The 27,367-nt window shown below is 43.2% G+C and overlaps 1 protein-coding gene across 3 annotated transcripts in view; it reads left to right on the top strand.

Moving 5' to 3' along the window:
* The window catches only part of SH3RF3 (SH3 domain containing ring finger 3), a 410,554-nt gene that overhangs the window by 324,824 nt on the left and 58,363 nt on the right, over positions 1-27,367 (top strand). For all 3 annotated transcript variants that reach the window (XM_037807811.1, XM_037807809.1, XM_037807810.1), the window contains 2 exons: positions 4,505-4,758; positions 20,337-20,671. In XM_037807811.1, coding sequence (XP_037663739.1) covers positions 4,505-4,758; positions 20,337-20,671 — 589 coding nt within the window. The remainder of the gene's footprint in view (positions 1-4,504; positions 4,759-20,336; positions 20,672-27,367) is intronic.

Raw genomic sequence — 27,367 nt, 5'->3', positions numbered from 1 at the left:
AGGGTGAGGAAATCACAGAAGATAGTAAGATCTCTAGTGTGTGCGGTGGGGCTGGGAGGGGAGTGTAACGTGTATGTGTTCCCACATTTAAACTCGTTATATATAAAAACATATACATATGCATATATACAAAGGAAAAAGGATATATTCCCAAAAGTTAACTGTTATCGAGTGGTAGCATTATGGGTACTTTTCAAAACTTTTTCTTCCTTTTGCTTTCCTTGTGTTTTTTCTATTCCAATTTTCTATTGTATTACTTTAATAAAATGGAAAACATTTAAAAAATTCACCAAAAAGATAATCCAGAGTGTCTTGAGAATTTTCCACAAGGGGTGCCATTGCTTGATTTTATTTTGGTCAGTAGGACTCACCAAAGCCTGTTACAGCCCAGGGTTGACACCCCAGAAGATGCAAATAAATCAAAGACGTGACCCTTGGGTTTCCACTCACTTTGGAAAAGGCTGCCATGAAAAAAATTAAAGACCTAAAACCTTGCATACATTGCTGGCCTGATTCATACTTTTCAAAGTTGTTTGAGGATACACTTGGTATTCATTTTAAACGGATTTATTTACCCAAAGCATTCTTTAGCCAGTGCTTCTCGAGCAGTGCCCATTCGGCACCTTGGAGGAGACTAGAGTCTGCCCCTAGTCTGGGAAGTTCTGGAAGGACAAGGATTAAGTGGTGGTTGGACATATTTCACCAGGTGACCCTCACTCAACAGAGAAAAGCTTGAGATTCGAACTGCAGAGGGGCTGCATGAAGCCATCCATGCCTCAAATGCAGCCAGCACGGAGCTAGGGGATGTCTGCTTTGGGGGTCGAGTTCTTCCCTGTGGTTCTCTGGTACTTGTTTATAGGTGTGGAATGACTTCCCCAGCTGTGTACCTTCCACTACTAAATTTTAAAGAGGGAAATCTTTAGTATTGATTTTGCTTGGTGGTGTTTACAAGCACTGTCTTTTCGCTTACAACTTTATTTTTAAAGCCCCTCCAAATCAGCTCAGTGCTTGAAGGAAAACACCCAGGTGGGTCAGAGCAGCTGAGCAGCCACCAAGGCAGGGGGTGGGCACCTGAAGCCCGGTGGAGTTTCCCCCTCCTCACGCCTACATGGCTCGTTAGCCTCGTGCCTTTATCTGAAGACAAAACCACCTGGCTGAGCTCCTCAGCTTCATCAACACATGCTGGAAAGCAGCTCATTTATCATATCATCACATGGCCCTTCCTGGAAAATGTGGGCCATTGCCCCAGATTCTAGGGTCTAGCTTGTTGAGTTTGTACCCACAAGGAAGACCGAAGCCTGAGATGGTGGGTTGTTCTGGGTCCCAGCTGCCTTACCCCATCCCACCTGGGGAGATTTCACCTGTCACATCATCTGCTCCTTTAGAGGAATGACAGGTTCTTCTCCATTCATAAGCATGTCATGTCCCTTTTGAGGGAGTCAGTCAGTTTTTAGGCTACTGAAACTTTCCCATTTCCAGTTTGGCTACTCCAATCCTTCCTTTATCTTTACCCTAGAATGTCCTTAAACCTTCTTGAAACTTGACTGCTGTTTAAATCCAGCCTCCTTATGTGGGATTCAACACCCTGTAAATCATCCAACTCCAGACCATCTTTCCAACCCTTTTACCACCCAATGCCCTGCCCCCTAATCCGACCACCCTGAACCACCTGCCATTCCTGACTTAGACCCTGCGGCTTCATGCCTAGGAGTTTTTGTTTAGGCCGTCCCCATCCCCAGTTTTGGAATGCCTTCCCACTTCTCCCTACTACCTCATTAAATCAACATACCCTTGCAGACTCCAGTTCTAAGGCCCCTGGTGACATAAAGCCTTCCCCAGCCACCCCCTTCCCTGCACTGGTCAGAATGGACTGTGCTTTCTCCAGTATCATCCTGAGCACCCACTGGAAGGTTCTGCTGGCTCTAAGGCTCCCTGTGAATTGAACCCCTACCAGCACGTAAGCTCCTTGACCGCAGTAGCCATCTCCAACTTTGCATCCCCGCAGCGTCTCTTATACCATTTGCACATACTAGGAACTGCATAAATGCAGGTTAGGTAAATAAATGAACTCTGCTCCTTTGATCAAAATTTAGCCTCAAGTACTGTCTTCCAATACCACCTGGGACTTTTTTTTTTTTTTTTTTTGACTAGAGCAGTTGTGAGTTTACAGAAAAAATCATGCAGATAGTAAAAGTTCCCATACACACAGCCCCCTCACACACATGGTTTTCCCTATTATTAACATTTACATTAGTGGAGTACCTTTGTTACAATTGATGAACCAATATGATTATCATTATACTATTAACTATGGTCCATAGTTTACATTAGGGTCACTCTGTGTTACATGGCTCTATAGATTTGGGGCTGTTGTTTTTATATATAGATAGATATTCTGGTAACATATATACAACCTAAAATTTCCCATTTTATCCACCTGGGTTTTTTTAATGGGAAAACTCTGCAGTTAATGAAATTGGAGCACTTTGTTAACTTCCCTTCTGTCCTCTCTATCATCTACCTGCTGGGTTTGTGTGTGTGTGTGTGTGTGTGTGTGTGTGTGTGTGTATTTTTTTTTTTTTTTTTTTCTGAAAAAAGTATAGAGCAAGAGAGAACCATTTAGGTCCAGCCACTCTAAAGCCTAACTCTGCAGCTGGGAGTCCACTTGGCTCCTGGGCAGTGGGAGGGTCCCCAGGTGTGGCTCTGCAGTCCCTTGCAGAAGGAATCACCAGGGGCCCCCTTGGTCAGGATCTCAGAGGCCCACGTTTCCTCACCCACGTCCACAGACCCCCACCAGACAGAAGGACTGGCTGCACTCTTTATTCTCGTGTACAGAGGACAGCCTGTCCCCCCCTCATGGCCCTGCCATCATTTATACCCTCCCTGATCCAAGTCCCTTACTGTCCTTAAGGAAGATTGCCAAAGCTCCCCTGCAGGGAGTCAATGCCTTTTCAGGACAGTGGTCAAGTGGACAGATGGGCGGCCACATCCTTTGAACACAGGCCTGTACTTACACTGCAATACCGACAGGCTCCTGGTGGGCGTGTAGTTCAGCATTTACAGTGGATCTGGCAGCGCCACAACCTTTGAGGAACTCAGAGTTCATTGAAGAATAAGGTTGGGGGGACCGGAGAGCGTGTCCGTGAGAAGTGATAGTGAGTACTAAGGAAATAAAGGGAAAGCCTGAGGATGCCTTGCCAAACCATTCCTAGAGAATGTCAGCTAGAAGCAGATGGGTATCTGCATCTGTTGTGTTCAGACTTGTTCATATAATCTTGCAAATAAGTGACCCATAATTTGTGAGCCCATTTTATTTAATTTTTTAAAACATCTCCTAGGATGAAAATGAATTTGACTGGCTGCAAATAAAATAAAAATTCATATTTTGGGCTGGTCTGCTGGCAGGGTTATTTGGCAAAGACTAATTTCTCGACTGTTCTAAGGGCTAGAAAAAGGAAGGCCCAGCTACCCGCAGACGCTTCTTCCCATAGCCGTTATGCAGAAGCCCTGACAGTGCCACATGGGGTGCTTCTCTGAGATCACAGCCCCGTGGTACCAAACCATACCAGGAATGGGGTCCACGGACCTGACCCAGGAGAGGGCGAAAGCCCCACTGCACCTGCTTTCTCCCACCCCTATTTTCTTTTGTCTCACAGTTGAGATCCTGAAGGGGCAGAAGGGGGAGATTTTCCCAGCTGCTGATTTCAGTGACCTCTTGGACAAATGGAAAACACTCTGTTTCCCCTGAAACTGAAAACACAGAAGCTTTTAAGCCCCCAGACTCCCTTAACTAAGTCCTGCAGTATGTTACACACCCACAGCCAGGGCATGGGTTTAGTATAAATATGTGCAGGGGCAAGAGTTGAAGTCCCATTTCCAAAGTTGCTGTGTTCCTCTTATTACTTCTTAAACACTCTAAACTAGTTTCCTCTGGAAATTTTGGGGTGAAAGGGCATCTATTTCTGGCATGAAACTGCAAGTTCTTTGAAATCCCTGAGAAGGATGTCCTGTTTTCTGTGCCCTTTCCCAGAAGTTTCTGTTGGGGGCCGGCAGAAACAAAATGGTGACCAAAGGGACTCGGCTGTTCTTTCCATGGTTTTCCCCTGCCCCACTGTCAGATGTTTTAAAGCCTGGTGGGACATGACTGAATCATCCACATTTGCTGGATGTGTTTGGGGACACACAGCTGTTTGTTAGAATGAATTATGGCAGAAGCTCTGGTACAAAATATTTGATTGACTTGGGAATATTTACAGAGCTCTTTTGCTATTTCTTGAACATTCACATGGAAGGTTTTATAAAGAGTGCCCTTCCGCTCAGCTTGAGCTCTGGGCATGATTCACTACAAGGATTATCTTGGCATTGTTTTTAGGACTTTGTCCCCTGAACTATTTGCCCCTCATCTCCCAGAACCAACAGGTAAAAGCAGCCCTTTGTCAGAGGCCTCTGTGCCATGATTCCATCTGAGCCCCTCACCTGACTTGATTCTGCTTTATTCCCTTAGGGTTCCCATAGGAGGGACTGGACCATCCCGGAATAATGTCGTTGGGGGGTCTCCCCTGGCCAAAGGGATGACCACCACGATCCAGCCAGGCGGTGGAAGTCTGAGCAGCCCAGCCACTGCCACCAGGCCTGCCCTGCCACTGACCACCCCTCAGGCCCACACCCAGCACCAGGCGGCCTCCACACCCATGGGCAGCTGTCTGCGGCACTCAGCCCAGCCAGCGGCCAGCCAAGCCCGGGGCACCGTCCCAACAGGTATGTCTACTGACTCTAGGGGCATCTCCTCTGCCAGAGAATTTGACTGGGGTGGGGGCAGGAGGGGCTTTCGGACACAAGTCATGAGAAACATTTTTAGCCCTGATTGCAAGGATTCCATGGTGGGGTAAGCTGTATTTGCTTATCATAATCATAAACTTCTGCTGATCTCCAGGAAGTTTGCTTGACTTTTCATATTACCCTCTCCTAGCAGCTGAAATGGATTAGAGAAATTACAAATATTTACACATTTCATTGTAGCTGGAGGATTGCTTGGACTAATAAGATTAACACTGGCGCCTCTGGATGATTCCCCGAGTGAGGCAATAGTTAGTCAGCCACAGAGACCTTCAGCCGTCCCAAGTGAGGCAGCATTTTACAGGACAGGGAGCTGGTAAGGAGACACAAATCCAGAGCATCCCCTTTCTAAACTGTTCCAAAACTAGCAGGAGCTGAGTGCTGTTGACCCTTCATCGTCATACCCACATTATCGACAGGCTGACTCAACTTAAAGAAGGACCGGTTTGTCACAAAGATGGTGTGAGATGAAAAGAAATTATGAGGGTGGATATTAAAGGTTCAAAGAGTGTAAATACATCTTGTTTTGAAAGTGCAGCATTGAGCTAATGAGAACTGCTGAAGCTTGACTCACTTGATATTTCCGGAGCCGATGCCGAGTGACCTTCGGAAACTGTCGAGCTGAAGGATGATGTCACTGGGCAGTAACAGTTACCCAAGACGGAAGGATGTAGCTCTTCATTTCACTAAATGATACACCATTTCCCTTTCCATCCCAACTCTATCCTCTCATAAATCATCTCTCTTCTTCTAGAAAGAAAGCTTAAAGGGCAAAAAATGTAGATTCTTCAGAGCAATAAAATACACTATTTTTAAAAAACTAGCCATTAGAATTGCTTCAGAAAGCAGCATCTTGGGTGTGAAAAGTCAAGACAATACTTAGCACAGTGGAGTCTGATTTTTCTCCAGAGTCGTGGCTGAAGGATCAAGGTGGGAGCGGGTGATGAATGTCTAGCTATCAAAGGGAATCATCCCCTGTGCCAGTTTGAATGTATTATGTCCCCCCAAACGCCATTATCTTTGATGTAATCTTGTGTGGGCAGACCCATCAGTGTTAATTAGATTGTAATTCTTTGAGTGTTTCCATGGAGATGCACCTTACCCAACTGTGGGTGATGACTCTGGTTGGATAATTTCCATGGAAGTGTTGGCCCACCCATTCAGGGTGGGTCTGAGTTAAATTACTGGAGCACTATATAAGATCAGACAGAAGGAGCAAGCTGCTACAGCCAAGAGGGACATTTTGAAGAAAGCACAGGAGCTGCAGGTGAGAGAGAGTTTGAAGACGGCCACTGAAAGCAGACTCATGCTCCGGAGAAGCTGAGAGAGGACAAATACCCCAAGTACAACTAAGAGTGACATTTTTGAAGAACTGTAGCCTAGAGAGGAACGTCCTGGGAGAAAGCCATTTAGAAACCAGAACTTTGGGGCAGACTCCAGCCACGTGCCTTCCCAGCTAACAGAGGTTTTCCGGACACCATTGGCCATCCTCCAGTGAAGGTACCTGATGCCTGATGTGTTACCTTGAACACTTTATGGCCTTAAGACTGTAACTGTATAACCAAATAAACCCCTTTTGTAAAAGCCAATCCATTTCTGGTGTTTTGCATTCTGGCAGCATTAGCAAACCAGAACATCCCTGTTACCTACCCAGGGAAGTTGGCCTCCATATCCCCATGCTGATGGCCAGTTCAGGCTTACACAGGAGAGGAAGAGTCACTTTGCCCTCACAGGGAAACCTGAATTTAATATAAACCATCTCAAAAGACTTTGTAGTATAGTCCAACTCAGTCAGTGCACCTCCAGGATCTCCGCTTGCACCTGAGAGTACAGCAAAAGAAGACCCCAGCCCTGCTAGGAGGCTGCTCATTGACAACCAAGGAAGCAATGTCAACCCAGCTATAAGGGCTGTGGGCACTGGTGGAGAGAAGGTCCAAAGCCGGAGCAGGTTGGGGTTGAAGAGCAGAAAACCAGGGAAAGGCTCCATGGAAAACATCATTACCAGATTGAACAACAGATGAATTAACACTCAGGCAGGTGAACAAAGGTAAGGAAATTTTTGAAGCAGGAACAAAAGGATATTCAAACACAGAGAAGTAGGAGAAAGCATGCTGCAAGGAATTCAGTAAAGAATGAGCAAACAGAGACCTGGTGGAAGGCATGGGCTTGGGAAGCAGACAGACCTACGTTCAAATGCCAGGGCTGCCATTATTGTGGTGGTCTCAGTTTCCCCCTCTGTAAAATGGGAATAGAGATGGCACTTAACTCCTGGGCTTGCTGCGTGGGTTATCTAGTGTGCCTAATATAGTGTGTGGCAGTTACTTGTAATTTTTTATTATCCTGTTAGAGAATAAGAATATTACTAGAGTACTCAATGCATGAGAGTCAAAAAAATAAATAGAAATAGTTATCAAAGGATCTAGTGGGGTTTGAGCTCTCTCCTAACCAGGGGAATACCCCTTTACAAAATATCACCATTGCCCAGCATGGAGGCGGGGCTGGCATGGGGCGGGGAGCCAGTAGAAAGCTGTCCTCATATACTGGTGAGAGAGAACAATGGGCCTGAACTAAATGTGTGGGGTTTCAGAATTGGGCACTGATCCAATAGATATTTGGGAGGCAGAACGGTTACAACTTAGAGATAGATGGTTGTACACATTCATGGAGAGCAATGAATCAGATACAGTTTACAGGTTTCTGGACTCAGCAACTAGGAGAAAGTTGATGGCATTCCCCAATCTAGAAAATGCCAGAAAGGAAATGGTCTGGGGGGAAGGTGACAAATTAGGTGTAGTGGGCAATTTTCATGCTTATGGACACCTGGATGACTTTTGAACGTCTCCCTATGTGTGGGTCACATCCCACATTATGAATCCCCCCTCGCCAAGGTAGAAGGCAGGCCCTGTGGAAGGTGCAGGCATATGGCCTAAACTCTGAGATTCCATTCGTCCTTCACAAGAGTTTAATTCAGAAGGCAAAAATATGAGGAAGTAGGTGCCATTGGGATCCTTTTGGGGGTAAGGGTAGTGGTGAAAACATCCAACTTTTCAGGGGCAGCAGTGAAGTTTCTGATGCCCCCAACATCATCCATGGGTGCCGTGTCCATGCCCAGCCCCCAGCATCATCCATGAGTGCCATGTCCATGCCCAGCCCCCAACATCATCCATGAGTGCCGTGTCCATGCCCAGCCCCCAGCATCATCTGTGGGTGCAGTGTTTGCACAGACCCCAGCAGCATCAGCGAGTACAGTGTCCATGCCCAGCAGCAGTGATGGAGTCTTCCCTGAGGAAGCCTCATGGGGTGCTCTGGGCACTGTTTCTAGCTGCAGAGCCTCCAAGACTGACTCTGCCACACCAGAGAGTCTATAAAATGCCTCATATTTTTAAAAAATATTATGCCTAATATTTTTAATATATTTACTATTTACTTACATTGAGCAAGAATGAGTTCTGGGTTTTTGCACCTAAGAACCCTAGTCTATGAGGCCCTAAAGAAGAGCTATTTGTCTCTATACTAAATGAGTTTCGTAGCAATATTATGTGCTACCAAACCCCTCACCCGCCACCCCTTTACCTTTCAAATCAGCCATGTTTATAGCATGGCTTAAGTTTACCTGACAGCATTTATTGGTACCCTCTAGCTAGGGATACAGCCATTGTTGTAGCCAAGTGATCATGTGATTCTACAGCAAAGCTTCCTGGCTGATATGCCACAATCAGGTCAAAAGTATGCCAAGATGCTGATTTCTTTAGCTCTTGGAGCAGCTGGGCATACATTTACACATGGCGATCCTACATTTTCTGGACAAAATAACCAATATTCTTGCTAGAATCTTTTCCAATTCAAAGAAGAAAATTGAGTGCTGCCAATCATTTCTTCCTCTATGGAATAACAAGCAGTTGCAAAAGAAACTGGCATGGCTAAGGGAATACAACATTGTGTCTCTGTCATCAATCACCATAGTAACCACTATGGTTTGACAAGCGTTTTCTTCCATCAGATTAGTTTTACGTATGGGAAAAGTGAGGCACAGAATGGTTAAAATGACTTCCCCAGTGTATTCCAACATAAAGCTCCTTCCCTACATTCTGCTGTCATGGCCAGGTTAAAAAATGGCTCATACTGAGTCATATCAGTAAATTAAATGCCACTGAGTTCCCACAGCATTTCCCACTTCATTCTGCATTTAGAGAGAGAAAAAACACTGTTGACAGTACAAGTAATGGATTGTTCACTGCAGTAATTGCCCATTTCAGCAGACCCCAGCCCAGGCAGTTGGGAGGCATTTGTCAACGCTCTCATCTTGAGCCAAAGTCAAGGAGTTTGACAGAGGCTTAATTGCATTGGCCATAGCATCCAATATGATTTGTTCTACTTGATTAATGTAACTCCTTTTTCCAAGGGCAGCACTCTCCCTGTAAAGTGCCAGTGTTCCACACATCCTCATATCAGTGCTTAGGGGGCAAAGATCCCTGTACAGACACTTATTCTTCAGCACAGAATGCACTGAAAGAGAGCAAAATTCATTCCAGGCACTCTGCTGGGGTCTGGAAATACAGAGAAAAACCAGTGGATCCAATTCTGCTCCATTTAGAGAGAAAGATAAGAAAACAAATTCTTACAATAGAGTTTGAAATGCACTGTGGTGGAGGCATACATAGGGTATTAAAGAAGCATAAAGGAGAAATACCTCATCCAGAATGGGGAGGAAAGTGGGAGAGGGGATTGAGGAGAGGGTTTGTGGAAAGTCCCAAGAGGAGGTGGTGATGTCTTAAAGGACAAACGGGAACTATCTGAGCATGAACTACGAAAGGAGTTCCAGGCAGAGGGTCTAGCAGGTGCAAAGCCATGACGGTGAGGAAGACCAGTTTGGGTATTCCATTTAGTTTGCTGTGAGTGGAACAAAAGGTCCAAAAGGAGAAGTCTAGTGTGTTGATGACAGTTTCTCTGGAGAAGCAACATTTACTTTAAGATCTGAAACAGGTAGAACTGAGCATGCAGTGGTGACAGGGAGAAGCTTTCGGGCAGAGTGAAAGCATGTGAAAAACTCTGAGGCCAGCAGAAGTGTGGTGCATATGGAAATAAGATCAGTGTGGAGGAATAGAGAGCAAGAGGATGAAGTATCTTGTGATAAAGCTGAAAAGAGAAGCAGGACAGATCACGGAGGGTCATGACAAGGAACGTAGGTTTGTATTTTAAGGACAATGGGGCACTGTATTAGTTAGGGTTCTCTAGGGAAACAGAACCAACAAGAGATATCTGTAAATATAAGATTTTATAAAAGTGTCTCACACAACTGTGGGGATGCACAAGCCGAAATTCCCTAGGGCAGGAGGCACAAGTCCAGATTCCATAGGGCACGCAGTGAACTGGCAACTCAGATGAAGGTGTTCAATGAACTCCTCAAAAGATGCTGTCTAGCCGGGAAGTGAAGGTTCTCTCTCTTTCTCCCTTAAAAGTCTTCAACTGATTGGATTAAATCCAGCTGACTGAATTGTCTCATTGTGGAAGACACACCCTTCATTGGCTAATCAGTAACAAGTGCAGTCAATTGACTGATGATTTAATAAACCAGTCTTCTGGTTTATTAACCAGCCACAAATGTCCTTGCAGTAACGGTTAGGCCAATGCCTTCTTGACCAAAAACCTGGACACCGTCACCTGGCCAAGTTGACACATGAACCTAACCAGCACAGGCACGTTAAAGGGTTTTAAATAATAGATAAGGTCAGATTTTTGTATATGAAAGATTGAGCTAGACTTCTGCTTATGGCCATGATGGAGTAATAAGGACCAGGTTTACTCTCCGTCTGAAATAACTGAAAAAAGCAGACAAAATATGTAAAATAACAGTTTGCAAGATATTAGAAATTAGACAACAAAGGACAGTGATCCATGAGAACTCGGAAACAAAGAGGTGAACCCCCCAAGGTTGCCCCAACTTACTACCTTGAGGGAAGTTCCAGACTGTGGCTCAGCAAGTTCCCCGAAGTGAGAATATGGAGATAAGAGTCTAGGAGATGACAATTGGTTTTCAGGACAGAGGACCAGTGAAGAGAGAGCTGCACAGACCAACAACGCCAGAGACTACAGAGCATCCCTTTCAAGTGCTTAGCTGAGTACTGATCAGCATTTACATGTGAGGAACTATGCAAAGCCAGAAAAAGAACCATCTGAAAGAATTAGATGTAACGATTTCCAGCATACACACAGGGCTGGAAATAGTGCCTGTCCCCACCAGCCAGACTGGGAAAATGTAAAAATTCACATGGCATTGGATAGCCTACACAGAAAGGCCTTGCCTTAACAGAGGGAAATAATTATCCCTAGACTGAGCATGGCTCTGGTTTCACCTAACAAATCTTAAAGGGAAGACTTGAAAGGATTAAACTGTTTCCAATTAATTTAACTGTGTTTCAGAACAAAGCTTAAGAATATTTATAGGAATACAAAAATATTCAGCTCTCAACAACATAATAATGTCTGGCATCCAATAAAAAATTACCAAGCTAGCAAAGAAGCAAAAAATTATGGCCAATGATGAAGAGATAATTCAATCAAAACTGACCCAGTCTAATATGGATGTTATAATTAAATTATAATTAAGACATTAAAAGAAATATTATAATTATATTCCATATGTTCAAAAAGTTAAGTAGAGATGTGGAATGTATTTTTGAAAACCCAAATAAAACTTCTAGAAATAAAAAGTACAGTATATGAGTTCAAGAAAACACTGGATGAATTATTGGCAGATTAGACATTGCTGAAGGAAATATTACAGAACTTGCAGACATAGTTATAAAACTATTCAAAGTGAAACACAGAGAGGAAAGAGAATTTTGAAAAATGAACAAAGTATCAGTGAGCAGTGGGACAACTTCAAGTGGCCTGATATATGTGTAACTGAAGTCCCTGAAGTAGAGGAGGAAGAGGAAGACATAAAAATTATTTGAAGAAATAATGACCAAGACATTTCTAAATTTGGTTAAAACTACAGACTCACAGATCAAAGATGGTCGATGAACCCCAAGCACAAGAAACATGAAGAAAATTACTCCAAGGCAAATCATAATCAAATTGTTCAAAATCTATGATAAAGAAATCTTAAAAGCAGCCACAGGAAAAGATATGTTATATAGCATAGGAAAAAGATAAGGATGACAGGAGAGTTATAAAAAACAATGCAATTGGTAAGTAACTGAAAGTAACTGAAAAAAAGTACTAAAAGAAAAATCTTTCAACCTAGGATACTATACCCAAACATAGAAAAGCTAAAAGATTCCATCATTAGTAGACTCACTCTATGAGAAATGTTGAAATTCTTTTAAAATGACACCAGATGGAAATGTGGCTCTATACAAAGGAATGAAGAGCACTAAAAATGGTAACTACCCTGATAAATACGTAAGATTCTTTTCATATTATTTAAATGTCTTTAAAATATAGCTGCCTGTTTAAACAAAAATAAAAACAATGCAGTGTGGGATTTAAAACATATGTAAAAATAAATGTATAACGAAAGCACAGAAGTTGGAAGAGGAGAAATTAAAGTACCGTATAAAATCATAAGGTTCTTATACTATTATGAAGTGTTATGAAATCAACACTGTTAAAGATATAAGCAACCATTAAAATATCAAAACAAAGACTTACAGTTACTAAGTTAACCAAAGAGATAGAATGGAATAGCAAAAACATTCAGTTAATCCAAAAGAAGGCAGTGAAAGAGGGCAAAGGGAACAAAGAATACATGGATCAGATAGAAAACATGTAGCAAGATGATAGGTTTAAATATAATCGTATAAACAATTACATTAAATGTAAATGGTATAATAACCCCAAATAAAATTCAGAGCTTATCAGGTATTATAATAAAACAAGACCCAACTATATGCTATGAACAAGAAACATTCTTCAAATATAAAGACACAAAAAGGTTAAAAGTAAAATCATGGAATGAGATACACCATGATAAATATTAATCAAAAGAAATCTGGAGTGGTTATATTAATATCAGAAAATACCAGGACAGAAAATATTATCAGGGATAAAGAAGGTAACTTAATGATAAAGGGGTAAGTTCATCAAGAGAACATAACAATTCTAAATATTTATGTGCTGAAAAGAGCTTCAAAATACATAAGCAGAGCTTCAAAATACATAAGCAATTATTGACAGAACTGTAAGGAAAAATAGACAAATCCACAACTGTAGTCAGAGATATCAATATCCCTCTCTCAATAATTAATAGAACAAGTAGATGGAAAACTGGTGATAATATAGGAGATTAGACAGTACTAGCACACTCCACCCAACAACAGCAAAATACACATTCTTTTCAAGTACAAAGAACATTTACCAAGATAGACCGTATTCTAGGTCATAATGAAAGCCTCAAAAAATTTGAAAGGATTCATGTCATAAAAAGTATGTTCCTTAACCACAATGGAGTCAACTTAGAAATCAATAACACAGTGATATCTGGAAAATCCCCAAATATTTGAAACTAAATAACACTTGAAAATAACCCATTGATCAAAGAAGGAATCAAAAGAAATATTAGAAGGTATTTTGAACTGAATGAAAATAAAAAAACACAACATATCAAAATTTGTGGGCTGCCACTAAATCCTGTTTAATCAAAACAAGGAGAAAATTAGAGTTCAAAATGCCTACATTAGAGAAAAAGAGAAACATTTCAAATAAATGACCTCAGCTTTCCTCCTAAGGAAATAGAAAATAAAGAACAGAGGAACCACAAAGGGAGTAGGAAAATAAAAAGAAATAATAAAGATCAGTGTGGGAATCAATTAAATAGAAAACAGGAAAATAATAAAGAAAATGAAACCAAAAGCTGCTTCTTTGAGAAGATTGATAATAAAATTGATAAACCTCTAGACGAATGAAGAATAAAGAGAGAATACATAAATTATCACTATCAGGAATGATTAGAAGTGACTTCACTGCAGATTCTACAGAATAATAAGGTGTTATTATAAAACAAATCTTTATGCCAATAAATTCAACCAGTTAAAGGAAACAGACAAATTCCTTAAAAGACACAAATTACCAAAGCTTACTCAAGAAGAAATAAATAACCTGCATTGGCCTATATTTATTAAATAGATTAAGTTAGTAGTTAAAAACCTTTCCACAAAAAACTCCAAACCCAGGTGGCTTCATTAGTGAATTCTACCAAATAGCTAAGGAAGTAATAATGCCATTTCTATGGAAACTCTTCCAGAAAATTAAAAAGGAGAATACTTCCTCATTCTATAAGGCCTGCATTACCTTAATAGCAAAGCCAGACAAAGATATTACAAGAAAAGAAAGCTACAGAATAATATCCTTCATAAATAACCATGTAAAAACACTAAACAAAATGTTAGCAAATTGAATACAACAATAAATAAAAACATAATACATCATGACCAAGTGGGGTTTATTCAAGGAATGCAAGGTTGGATTAACATTTGACAATCAATTCTCACCATATTAACAATCTAAAAAATTAAAATAACATGATCATTTCAATAGATGGAGAAAAAAATAGTTGACAAAATCCAATATCCATTTCTGATTAAAACTCTCCAGAAATGAGGAATAGAAATAAACTTTCTTAACCTGATAAAGGGCAGCTACAAAACCATCATACTTAATGTGAAAGATTGAAAACTTTTCCCCTACAATCAGGAGCAAGACAATGATACCTGCTTTTTCCACTTCTATTCAATATTGTGCTGAATGTTCTACCCAAAGCAGTTAGGAAAAAAAAAAGAAATAAAAAGCATGCAGATTGGAAAGGAAGAAGTAAAATTGTCTCTATTTGCAGATGACATGATCTTGTATATAGAAAACCCTAAGGAACTGACAAAACAAACTATTAGAACTAATAAGCAAGTTCAGCAAGGATGCAGGATACAAGATCAATATACAGGAATCTATTGTATTTCTATATACTAGCAATGAATAATTCAAAATTGAAATTTTAAAAAACTATACCATTTTAACAGCATCAAAAATATGGAATCTTTAGGGATATATCTGACAAAAAAATACGGAAGACCTATACACTGAAAACTACAAAACATTGCTGAGAAATGTTAAAGAAGACCTAAATAAGCAGAAAGATATACTTTGTTCACAGGTCAGAAGACTAAATATTATTAAGAAGTTCATTCTCCCAAAAACGACGTGTAGATTCAATGGCATTGCAATCAAAATCTCACCCAGCTTTTTTGTAGAAATTGAGAAGCTGGTTCTTAAATTCATATGGTATGAAAAGGACCTAGAATAGCCTAAACAACCTTGGAAGAGAACAACAAAGTCAGAGGGTTAACACTACGTAATTGTAAGACGTATTATAAAGCTAAAGTAATCAAGACAGCGTGATATTGGTGTAAAGACACACAATTAGATCAACGGAACTGAATAGAGAATCTAAAAATAACAAACTTACATAGAAAACTGATTTTCCACAAAGGTGCCAAGGTAATCCAGTGGAGAAAAGATAATCTTTTCAACAAACGGTGCTGGAATAATTGGCTATCCATATGCAAAAAAAAAAAAGAATTTCAATCCGTATTTTTGCGTCATACATAAACAATTAACTCAAGATGAATCATAAACCTAAATGTAAAACTATGAAACCTGTAAGAGAAAATTCATGATAGAAGTTTTGTGACCTTGGGTGCAGCAAAGATTATTTAGATATAACATCAAAAGCATAGTAAATAAAAGAATAAAGTGACAAATCAGACTTCATCCAAATTTAAAACTTTTGTTCTTTTCAAAATCCTTTCAAGAGAACAAAAAGACAAGCCACAGACTTGCAGAAAATATTTGCAAATCACATATCTGAGAAAGGACTTGTATCCAGAATTCAAATAACTCTCAAAACTGAATAGTAAGAAAATCAAAAGGCTTAAAAAATAAGCAAAAGATTTAAACAGATTACAAATAAGCCCTTGAAAATTGCTCAACACCATTATGGAAATACAAAAATAAAACCACTTATTAGAAAGGCTAAAATTTTAAAACTCAACATGCCATGTGTTGGCAAGGATGTGGAGAACCTGGAACTTTCATACACTGCTGATGGGAATGGAAAATGGTGCAACCACTTGGGAAAACAATCTGGCAGCATTTTTGAAAGTTAACATGTGCCTATCATACGATCCAGCCATTCAACTCATACGTATTTACCCAAGTAAAAAGAAAATGTATGTCCATATAAAGACTTGTATTATCAGTGTTTGTAGCAGTTTATTTGTAATAGCCCAAACTGGAAATAACCCGCCTATCAACCAGTAAAGTGGTATGCCCATAGTATGGAATCTACTCAGCAATAAAAGGGAATGAACTATCAGTACATGCTAAAAAATGTATGGATCACAAAATAAGTACGCTAAGTGAAAGAAACCAGATCGTCTGCCCAAAAGGAGTACATATGGTGTGATTCCATTTATACAAAATTCTAGGAAATGTAAACCAATGTACAGTGACAGAAAGCCAATCACTGGTTCCTTGGAGATGGGGCAGGGAAGGTAGGGAAGGAGGGCTTAAAAAGGAAGCTCTCTAGGATGATGGATGGGTTTATTACCTTGACTGTAGTGATAATTTCACAGGTATATATCTGTATCAAAATATATCACATTGTACACTATAAATATGTGCAGTTTACTGTATGTAAGTTATATTGCAATAACACTGTTAAGAAATAAAAGTATATCAATATCCTGCTGGCCATAGATGAAGAGTGGATTCAAGGGGGTGGGAGTGAATTTGGGAGCCAGGTGGGAGGATTTCAGATGAGAACAGAGTCTTGGCAGTGGAGATGGAGAAAAGTGTCATGTCACACTAAGATACTGGAACTAAATCTGGAAATCAGCAAGGAGATACACAGAATAAGACTTACGTTTTCAGCAGGTATTTCTGGTTGTATTGTGGAGGGTGTTTATAGGAAGGCCATTATGATAGTCCAAGTAAGAGACAATAAGGGACCAGTCTATGGAAGTCGTGTCAGAGATGAAGCAGAAAGGTCAGAGGCCTGGTAAGAGTTTGGATGTCAGAAGAAAGAAGGAGATAAAGGAGAATACTCAAGTTTGTCTCCCATGATCCTGCTGCTATGGCTGAGTGTACCATTGTGACATTAATTAATATAGACAATTCCAAAGATGATGGTGATGGAGAGGGGAATAGAGTGAGTTCAGGTTCAAACACGTTCAGTGTGAGGTGCCTCAGAGAATTCCAGGTGAATATGCCCAGTTGGCACTTGGAATTATGTGTTGGACATCAAGGAAGAGGTTTTGGGTAGCAATTAGGATTTGCAGGTTGATAGCATATAGGTTTTCAGTAACATATATGTTGGAGCTGGATGCTATCGCCCACAGAGAGAGGGAGAGCTGAAACACTGAAAAGAAAAGGAAAAGGCTAAAGACAGATAGAACCATACCAACATTTTCTTAGCAAGTGGAGTAGGAACATCAAATAAAGTGAAAGAAAAGAAAGAGTCAGAGGGGTACAACTGTGAGACAGGTGGCACTGACATCAAGAACAGAGAAAGTTTCCAGAATAAAGTAGCCAAGAGCATTAACTGATACTGAGAGGCCAGTTGAGATGAAGACAGAAAAGTGTCCATTAAATTTGGTGACATTTGGAATCATAAGATGTGGCTGGCGTCATCTGGAATCTTCTCAAGAACAAATTTGATGGAATAACGTGGTAAAATCCGTATTTCAGTAGACTGAGAAGTGAGTGAAGGACTCCTGGACAGAATGGAAGAGCAGGTCCATGTGCAGTCCCTTACTCTGCTGCAAACACAGCAATGAGGGTTTTTTCTTTACTTTTTAAGTGAAAGCCTTCTCTATGGAGCGAAACAAAATGGAACACGTAATAGCAAGTGAAGGTTGAAGTGCTGGCCTACGGGGCTCCAGGATCAAAATCTGACAGTTTGGAATGAATTAAAATTCCTGCAAGAGAAGAGGGACAGAAAGCCCTTAGTGAGAACCAGGGGACCAGAGCCAGGCTCACCAGCTCTAAAAGCTGTGGCCTCTTCCCGGTTCGAATACTGAACTGCTGCCAGGCATGGGGGATTGCTCAGTGAGTTCGACAGCCAAATGTCCCCACCTTCATTGACCTTGTATTGTAATCGGGGGAGACAGACAACCAACAAGCAATATGTAATAAAGAAGTAAATTATGCAGACTAGTAAAACAAGATAAGTGCCTTGGAAGAAAAGAAAAATTACAGCAGAGAAATAGGGATTGAGATGGCAGGGGGGCATTAGGGTCCCAGTTTTAAGTTGGTTGGTTAGGATGAGTCTCACTGGGAATGCGGCGCCCAAGGTGACTTGCAGTGGTTGAGGGGTCCGGCTGTACACCTCTCTGGGGGGAGAGAGCGTCTGCAAAGGGGACAGCCAGCACCAAGTCCCTGAGGTGGGACAGTCCCTGTCACGTGTGAGGAACTGCCACCAGGCCAGAGTGACAGAGGGGAAGGAGATTAGACAGATGACAATGTGAGTGGGTTACAGCTTTCTGGAACACCCCTCTTTTCTTCAGCTGCTTGAGCTTAATGTTATCTTGCATCCGGTTTAGCAAAGCGAAGTGGCAGTCACGTGGCAGCTAGCCAGAAGGTAGAGGTGAGCTGTGCAAAGTGTCTGAGAGGAGAACCTCGTGCAGCCCTTGGAGATGGAGTTTCTGGGGCCGGGGTGTAATTGCTCTTCCTTGGCTGAGCTGCAATATTCCCCCTTCCGAGGGTTGATGGGCTGGGGTGAAGGAGAGTTCAGACATCAGGGCAAAGGCAAATAAATTGCCCCCAGAGGAGCACCCCGTCCAAGTCACAGGGTAACCTTACCCGTGATTAAATGACCCCAGTGGCTTAATTGATCTGCAAATTGCCTGACCTGCTCTTCCATTTAAAATATGGAGCCACATTTTGTAAGGGCTCAAATGCTGTAGGTTTTCAACCCATTCAAACCCTGGATATTTAAAAAAAAAAAACACACACACACACACATAAATCAGCCTTTATATATTTCACCTTGTAGACGCGGCAGACCCGACATCAAGTTCTGGAGAATTCATGATCACATAATTAGATCTCGCAGGCTATTCCCACCCAGCTCTGTTAGAAGGAAAGAGAAGGAAAGAGGCATGATTCACAGACAGAGTGGCCTTTGTTTGTTTTGTGAAGTTATTTAACGTACCCGGGGAAAGCCGTTCAGATTTATGTGTGCTTTATATATATTCAAGGCATATTTGGGGGTTGGGAATATTGTTTTTATCGTGTGTGTTTTTTTCATGTTACTGAAGCCATGAATGCTACAAATTCTGGTGGTGAAAAATACTTTTAGAGTGATATGTAATTTTCCTCTGCCATAACAAAATAAAAATGACTGAGTCTGAATTGTACAGTGTTCAATGGAGCACTTACGATAAATTAATGTCTGAAGTCACAACCTGCCTCTCTCCACTTGGGTCAAAACAGCCCAGGTTAAAAGTTACTAACCCCATGGGGTCATTTAGCCTCTCCCCTCATTTGTTCCATCTGTAATTGGTATGAAGGTGATTTTCAAAATTACTAACATAAATAATAGCAGGATTAATTTTAATATGGTACTGTCTTGGGAGGGAAGTTTATCTTTTTATATGGGAGATTTTTACAAATTTTATGCCTTTAGAGCCCTAACAACTTCAAGGAGCATTTTCAGCTGGAAGCAAAGAGGTGATAACATGGTTGTGAGGTTCCTATCTTATAAATTCAGAAACTTGGAAGCTTAGACATGCAGGCAAGGCAACAACCACAGACAAACTGTGGTGGGGATGGAGGACTGCTCAGCCCCAAAGCTGCTTTCTCCGTAGCATCATCACCAGCTACAGCAGTTTCACACCCTCTGACCTTCACTTGGGAAGGTCGAGTGATAGCATCGAGGCCTTGAAGTAGGAGAAACAAATGAATTGGTAGTTACAGTTCTGGGGTCAAGACTAACCAGAGTCCACCAGGAAGTTGCTGACAATGGTCAGCTTACACACAGCAGTTCCTAATAATTCAGTAGTCCTGAGGCTTCTCCAAGATTCTTTCACAGATTTTATTTTTACGGGCATTTTAAGAAAGGTGTTTAGAAAAAAAATCTTCTGAATGCATTGATTCATTGCAGTAGAGAAAACTACAGTGAAGACTCCTTACAAAACTGGATCATGCCCAAGCTTGTTTTGCAACCTTGGAAAAGATATTTTAGCTCTTTCCGAGGCTGTTTTGAGCAGGCCCATGTTCACTTGGGCTTTGGGAAGATGGGAATGTGTTTTCAGTGGTGCTCCACCTCAGTTTCTCAGTCTGTGAAGTGGGAGATTCATGACTGTGGATGAGTCTAGAGAGTCTTCAAACTGAGAAGCTGTGGCCACTCGGATGATGACTGAGAAAAGAGACCACGCTGCCCTTGAATTGCAAGTTGCAAACTAACCTTCCCATCCCGTTCTCTCTCCAATCCTGCTCTCCAGCCACCCACTCCTCAGCTCAGGCCCAGGACCGCCCCACGGCCACCGTGTCGCCCCTGCGCACCCAGAACTCCCCATCCCGCCTGCCGACCACCAGCCTCAGGCCCCACTCCGTGGTGTCCCCGCAGCATGTGCACCAACCCCCGATCCAGATGGTCGCCGGAGCCCAGTGCCCCCGGCCGGTCATCCCCCTCACGTCCGCCGCGGCGGCCATCACGCCTCCCAACGTCAGCGCTGCCAACCTCAACGGGGACATTGGAGGGGTTCCCATCAGTGGCCTGTTGACATCCAGCCCCACCAGCACAGGATGCAAGCCAGACGAGAAGAAAAATGAAAAGGTAAGTGACTCCCAGCTGGGAGAGCCCTGGACCCTTGGCTAGAGACTGTGGCGTTTTACATATATTACAACCGAGGCTGGCTGTGCTCATGGAGCTGCTGTCCTCAGATGCACCAGGTAAACCAGCAAAGCAGCTGGTCCTTGGAGTGGGATTCTGGCAGGGTTGCTGCTAGTCCAGCTAAACTTTTCATGCAAATAAGAAAAAGGTGTGCCTGCCCAAAGACACTTTACTTCCATCTGCTGGAAAATTATTGTAATATATTCATGTTATTAGAACAAGATACTTAGTACCAGGATATTGTTATGATGAATATACAAATGTTTGTGCAGTGTGCATGGCACTGCCCCGCACTTAGATGTGGAATTGCTGTACAGTCTGCAACCTGTTCAACCATACGGGATGGCCCTGTTTCCGGAGGAGAAACAAGAGAAGGATGCTGCCCTGATAATTGGAGTGGGCAGTAATTTCAGCTATCTATTTCAGCTGTGAAGGAAGTTGGGCTTATTTCACAACAGAAGATCTGCATCCGGGGTTTTAGCTTGCCCTAATTGCCACCCAGCTAGACTTTGAATTAGCCAGGATTAGAATACAGATTTCTAAATCAGTGCTGTCTGGTAGCAACATAATGCTAATGCAGGCCATATATGGAATTTTAAAGTCTCTAATAACCCCATTAAAAAAGTAAAACTAGTTAAAAAAACTAAAAGGCGAAATTAATTTTAATAACGTATTAAACCAAATATATCCAAAATATTGTTTCCATGAGTAATCTATATAAAAATTATTGAGGTATTTTACTTTTATTCACATTAAAGTCTTTGCAATCCGTGAGTACCTGACACTGCCAGCACATCTCAGTTCGGACATATTTCCAGTGCTCAGGAGCTGTAGGCTGTTGGCTGTGGCTGCCATATTGGACAGCTCAAGTGTAGATTTGTAGACTGGAATCACTCTGTTAATTGTCCTTGCTGCATGAGCTAAGTTTAACTGTAATTATCCCTTGTCTTGGCCACATTCTGTGTATCTTTAAAACATTTTTATATAAAATTCAGTCTTTTGATTAGGATGTATCATTCAGGATTTGGATGAGCATCCTCAGCACGAGGCAGTGTATTTGGGGTGAGGGCATCTGGCTGCTTCTCCCTCTACCCCCTCCTTGGAGATAATAACAAAACCAGCCTTGATCCCTCAGGCCATCTGCCCAGGGTTCCCCTGGGGGCTGCCCACCTGGCTCACCCACCCTGTCCTCAGCAGGCACATCACAGATACGTCACAGAGATGTGTCCAAGCCAGATTCCGCAGGGCCTCCGTCTCAGCACTGGCTTGACAGTTAGGCCCCATCTGCTCCTGTCCCATCTGGTCTAGGGGAATTTTTACTCCCCATGTTCACTGAGAGTGGAAGTGCTCTCAGCTGAGGCTGCCCCTGCTGCACTCACAGCCAACAATGTTGATTCAGGCTCCCGGAGACTACAGGGCACTGGGGCACGAAGGGGAGTGATTGCTCTGCATTTTGTGCCCGTGTCTATTCGAAGATCAGTTGGGTCTTGATTCTGTGCCTTCCCACCTCGCAGCCCTTGTTATAAGATGTAGCTGAGTCTTACCAGGAGGTGGAGGCAGAGGTTATGTCCCACCCTCTGACTTGGACGTTGCTTCCTGGAAGATGAGATCTTATGGGTCTTCTGAGCTGCTGAAGGAAAAGAATACAGGAAAACAGACTTGTAAATGGTGGGGGCCATTAATAGTCCTGTAAACATTTCTGGCTCCTTCCCCCCAAATTCCCTTTCTCTAGTTTGTGAAATAGGTCTAGCTTAATATGACTTATTATTGAACAGGATTTCTATGACATAGAGTCACTTTGTAGGAATCTGTATCAGGAGTGATATTGTTTATCATCTTTGCCCTCTTAAGTGTGCAGCTAATGAAAAGCAGGGCTGGGTCTGCTTTCAACATTCCCAGCCTATTAGAAACTTAGCAAATATTTTGCTTTCACTCAAGGTTTACACTCTGCTAACAGTTCTCATACATTAGCAAGGAGCCGTTGAGTACAATGGACACCCAAATAGTTCCTCTCGATTAAACTCAACTTGGAAGGGAGCCCCTGCCCTTGGTTGGGAAGCAGAAGGCTTGACAATTCAGCATCCTTCTCAACTGGTGGAAAGGCTTTCTTTGAAAGTGCCCCAAGCCAGCCCTTAGCAACAGAAGTGCACAGAGCCAACACCCCAGCCAGGTACCCAATCAGGCTCTGTTTGGACACAAACTAAGCACCAGCAGAGGGAAAAGTTCATGCTGTGCTCCCAAGCAGGAAATGGAAATGGACTTCCTGAGATTAAGTGAGTATTCATAGCTAGAGATAGAGAGTACAGGGTCCTTCCAAACATCCTGTGTGGTTTTCATTTCTCACCTCTCAAACAAATAAACAAAAATACACCGGTCTAAAGAAACCACCAGTTGATGTTTTCCTTTTGGTATTCCCTGTTGAATTTTTCCTAATTTATAGAAAGGTGCAAAGCATCCACAGTCACTCATAAGCAAATGAATTTGTTTTGTGCCAGCCAGCCACGCAGAGGCATGGCCAAGCTTGCTGTTCTCTTGGCTGGGACTGGCAGGGAAAGCCTTTGCAAGATGCCCTGCTCCTAGACCATGGCTGCTATTGAACAGATTTTACCAGCTTTAAAAACACAGCTGTCGACTTCAAATCTGCCTGGGTAACCCCACCTTAGATGCACACGTGTCTAATTATGGCAAAGGATATTTTTTAAAATATTTGGCAGTATTCTCCAGGCAGTTTCTGTTATTGAGCTTTCCTCAGGAAGAGACAATGAGCTTTCCAGCTTTGTCATCCATTGAGACCCAATCCTCAGTGTGCTGTGTGTTTTCACAGTGCCGAGCTCTGCTGAAATTTGATCCAGGCATTTCCAAACATGTGCAAAAGAGAAAACAGTGATTAATGGGGCTCCTGGGCACCCCAAGGTAGGGGTAGGTGGGGATACTTTTCTTCTAGGAGAATAGGAGATTTGTGCTCAGCATCCCCTGGGTGTGGAGATGGAAGAGGCCCTGAACTCAGCTCTTTTGGCATCTATTCCTGTGTGGACATGGCAGGGAGGATGACACTCTGCTTCTCACACACCTGTCATGGTTGGGAACTTACTCTTCGTGCAGATGAGTGACCCTTTCAGCCATGTTGCAGCACTTGCAAACCATCCCTACTTGGATGAGTTTGGTGTAGAGGCCCGGGGAAGACACCAGTGAAGACAGGGTGGGGTTCTTCCTATAGACTGGGTCCTGAACCAGAAGGACCTCTTTGGGCTCAGCAGCTCTGCCCGAATAGGCAGCTACTCCCCCAGGTCCTCCTCCCACCCACCTGCCCTGGTCACATCTGCCACCTGCAGGGACGACTCCACAGCCCGCAGCAGCAGCCACCCTCCCGGAGAGCCGCCCGCTTCCTGGAAAGCCGCACACTTCACCCAGCTATTTCATGGGCCACCTGTGTCCCTGTGTGCTGGGGCCCTTCCATCCCACCCAAGGTTATGCCTGGAAATGCATCCTTGGGCGCCTGGGCCAGGGTAGAGGGTGGGACAAGGATGGGCCTGGGATGGGGGAAAGTTTCTGATCTAGTGATGCTCTCAGTGCTCTGGAGAGCACTAGAGACTCTTCCTGCATCTGGTTTCATTTGGGCCAGTCAGGGATTCTGTTCAGCTTGGGGATGGATCTGCTTTTGTGGGCCTTTGGTGGAAGAGGACCGCCCCTTCCAACGATACCTGGAAATGACCCCTTCCTTGAAGCTGTCCCAGTTGGACGCAGATGCCTGGGGCAGCTGTGGGGTGCAGGAGACCCCAGGGCTGCACAGAAACCTTTGTGGTCTCCTGGACTGGAGGGATTGGAGGCAAACCCAGGGTGTGAGGAGCGACCCAGGGCCTGTCACCTGGGGGCCACGGGCCTCAGCCACGGGCAGCACTGATGGTCATGCTGTTGAAAGACTTGGGTTTAGTGCTGTTGAGGAAGGGGCAGGACAGAACCTGCAGCATTTTCCCCAAAGATCCTCAAATCATAGAGTAGAAGCCAAATCTGCTAAGACTTTTAGGAAGGTGATATGTAGGATTTAAGTTAATCCTTTTGCATTTAGATACTCCATTTTATGCTTAAAACGACCATGAATATTGCCTGTTGTATCCATGAGGGGTGGTTTTATATGTTAGTGGCCTCGTGGACACATCAGCACCAGATGATATGGATTGATTATCCCTCAGCATAACTCCAAGGGAAGAGCCACAAGAAAGAGAAGCACTGCTGTGTCTTCAAAACAAGGGCCACGGTCGATGACTAATGGCCACGAGTGTTCCCAGAGAGGAAAAAGAAGCTCATAGGCCCTCCAACACCTGGCTCCTCTTAAAGTCTTCCCTGACTGTTCCGGTTTGCTAATGCTGCCATTTCACAAAATATCGGAAATGGATTGGATTTTATAAAGGGGGGTAATTTGGTTACAAAGTTACAGTCTTAAGGCCATAATAGTGACCAAAGCTAAGGCATCAACAATAGGGTACCTTCACTGAAGGATGGCCAATGGCAACCGGAAAACCTCTGTTAGCTCTGAAGGCACATGGCTGGCATCTGCTTGCTCCCAGGTTGTGTCTCAAAATGGCGTTCTCCAAAATGTCAGATTCAGCTTCCAATGGTTGTCTTCAAAATGTCTCCGTAAGCTGCAGCAGCAAGCTCCTTCTGTCTGAGCTCTTACATAGGGCTCTAGTAAACTAATCAAGGCCCACGCTGAATGGGTGGGGCCTCACCTCCATGGAAATTATCTAATCAGAGTTACCACCTACATTTGGGTGAGTCACATCTCCATGGAAACAACCTAATCCAAAGGTTCCAACCTAATCAACACTAATACATCTTCCCCCACAAGACTGCATGAAAGAATATGGCTTTTGGTGGGACATAATACATCCAAACTAGCACACTGACCACCTGGCTTCGGTCATTTGCTTGTTCGCTCACACCCTCAGTCATCTGTTTATAGACAGCATGTCTGTGTGGCAGGCATAGTACCGGGCACTGGGAGATTGTAGTGATAAAGGGGCAGCTGCAGCCTCCAGGGGCTCAGAGCCTCACACAGGGCACTTGGCCAGGTGAGCAGGCCTGAGTCAGAGAGCAAAGGGGAGCAGAGAAGGGTACCTGCTCCAGGAGGGGGTGCAGAGGGGAAGCTTCCTGGGAGAGGTTCTGCCTGACTAGCGTCTTAAAAGGACAAGCAAGGGGGACATTCCAGGCTAAGAGAGTGTGAGCAGAGGCCAGAGGAGGTGGCTGGAAGGTGAGGAGCCTGTGAGCAGGTGAGAGGGAGCAAGGCAGCCCCTGTAGCTGCTGCTGAGAAGCTTGAATTTTATCCTAATGCTGGAGGAAGAAGGTGGAGTTTAAGGATTGATCAGAGGATTTACCTATGTGCCTTCACTCCCCCAACTTGTCAGCCTACTGCTGTCTTTCTTATTCATTTTGCATTTAATCCAGTTAATCATGTTTCACTCTGCAACTCTTCGACTGGTTGACTATTTTTTGTAAAACACTTAGGGCTGCTGTGACAAAGTAGCGCAAGCTGGATGGCTTAAAGCAACAGGAATTTATTGTTTCACAGATATGGAGGCCGAAAGTCCAAAATCAAGGTGCCAAAACATCCATGCTCTCTCCAAAGTCTCTGGAGTCCCTGTCAGACAGAATGCGTCCCAGGCCTCTCTGCTGGCTTCCGGCAGCACTGGCTGTCCTTGGCATAACCCAGTGTCTGCCTCCGTTGCACCACGGCACTCATTCCTCACGAGAATGCCAGCCATGTCAGATTAAAAGCCCACCCAACCCAGTGTGACCTTGTTTTAACCTGCTGCCTAAATATCAACTGTAACGACTCTATTTCCAAATAACGTCACATTCTGAGGTACTGGGGATTAGGACTTCACAGATCTTCTGGGGGACCCAGCTCAACCCATAACAATACTTTACTTGGTGTGCTAGTTTGCTAATGCTGCCAAAATGCAAAACACCAGAGATGGATTGGCTTTTATAAAAGGGGTTTATATGTTTAGACAGCTGCAGTCTTAAGGCCATAAAGTGTCCAAGGTAAGTCATCAGCAATCGGGTACCTTCACTGGAGGATGGCCAATGGTGTCCGGAAAACCTCTGTTAGCTGAGAAGGCATGTGGCTGGCGTCTGCTTCAAAGTTCTGGTTTCAAAATGGCTTTCTCCCAGGACTTTCCTCTCTAGGCTGCAGTTCCTCAAAAATGTCACTCTTAGTTACACTTGGGGTATTTGTCCTCTCTTAGCTTCTCTGGAGCAAGAGTCTGCGTTCAACAGCCGTCTTCAAACTGTCTCTCATCTGCTGTGCTTTCTGCAAAGTGTCCCTCTTGTCTGTAGCTCCTCTTCAAAACATCACTCACAGCTGCACTGAGTTCCCTCTGCCTGTCAGCTCATTTATATGGCCCCACTGATCAAGGCCCACCCTTAATGGGTGGGGCTGTGCCTCCATGGAAATATCCAATCAGTGTCATCACCCACAGCTGGGTGGGGTGCAGCTCCAAAGAAACACTCAAAGAAATCTAAGCAAAACTGATAGCATCTGCTCACACAAGATTACATCAAAGATAATGTCATTTGGGGGACACAATATACTTACTGGCACACTTGGTGTTTATTTTCCCATGAAGGACTCACCCTTCC

The sequence above is a fragment of the Choloepus didactylus genome, chromosome 17 (assembly GCF_015220235.1).
Source record: "Choloepus didactylus isolate mChoDid1 chromosome 17, mChoDid1.pri, whole genome shotgun sequence".
NCBI lineage: Eukaryota > Metazoa > Chordata > Mammalia > Pilosa > Megalonychidae > Choloepus > Choloepus didactylus.
The sequence above is the reverse complement of the archived record's forward strand: the minus strand, read 5'-3'. Positions and strand labels throughout refer to the sequence as shown.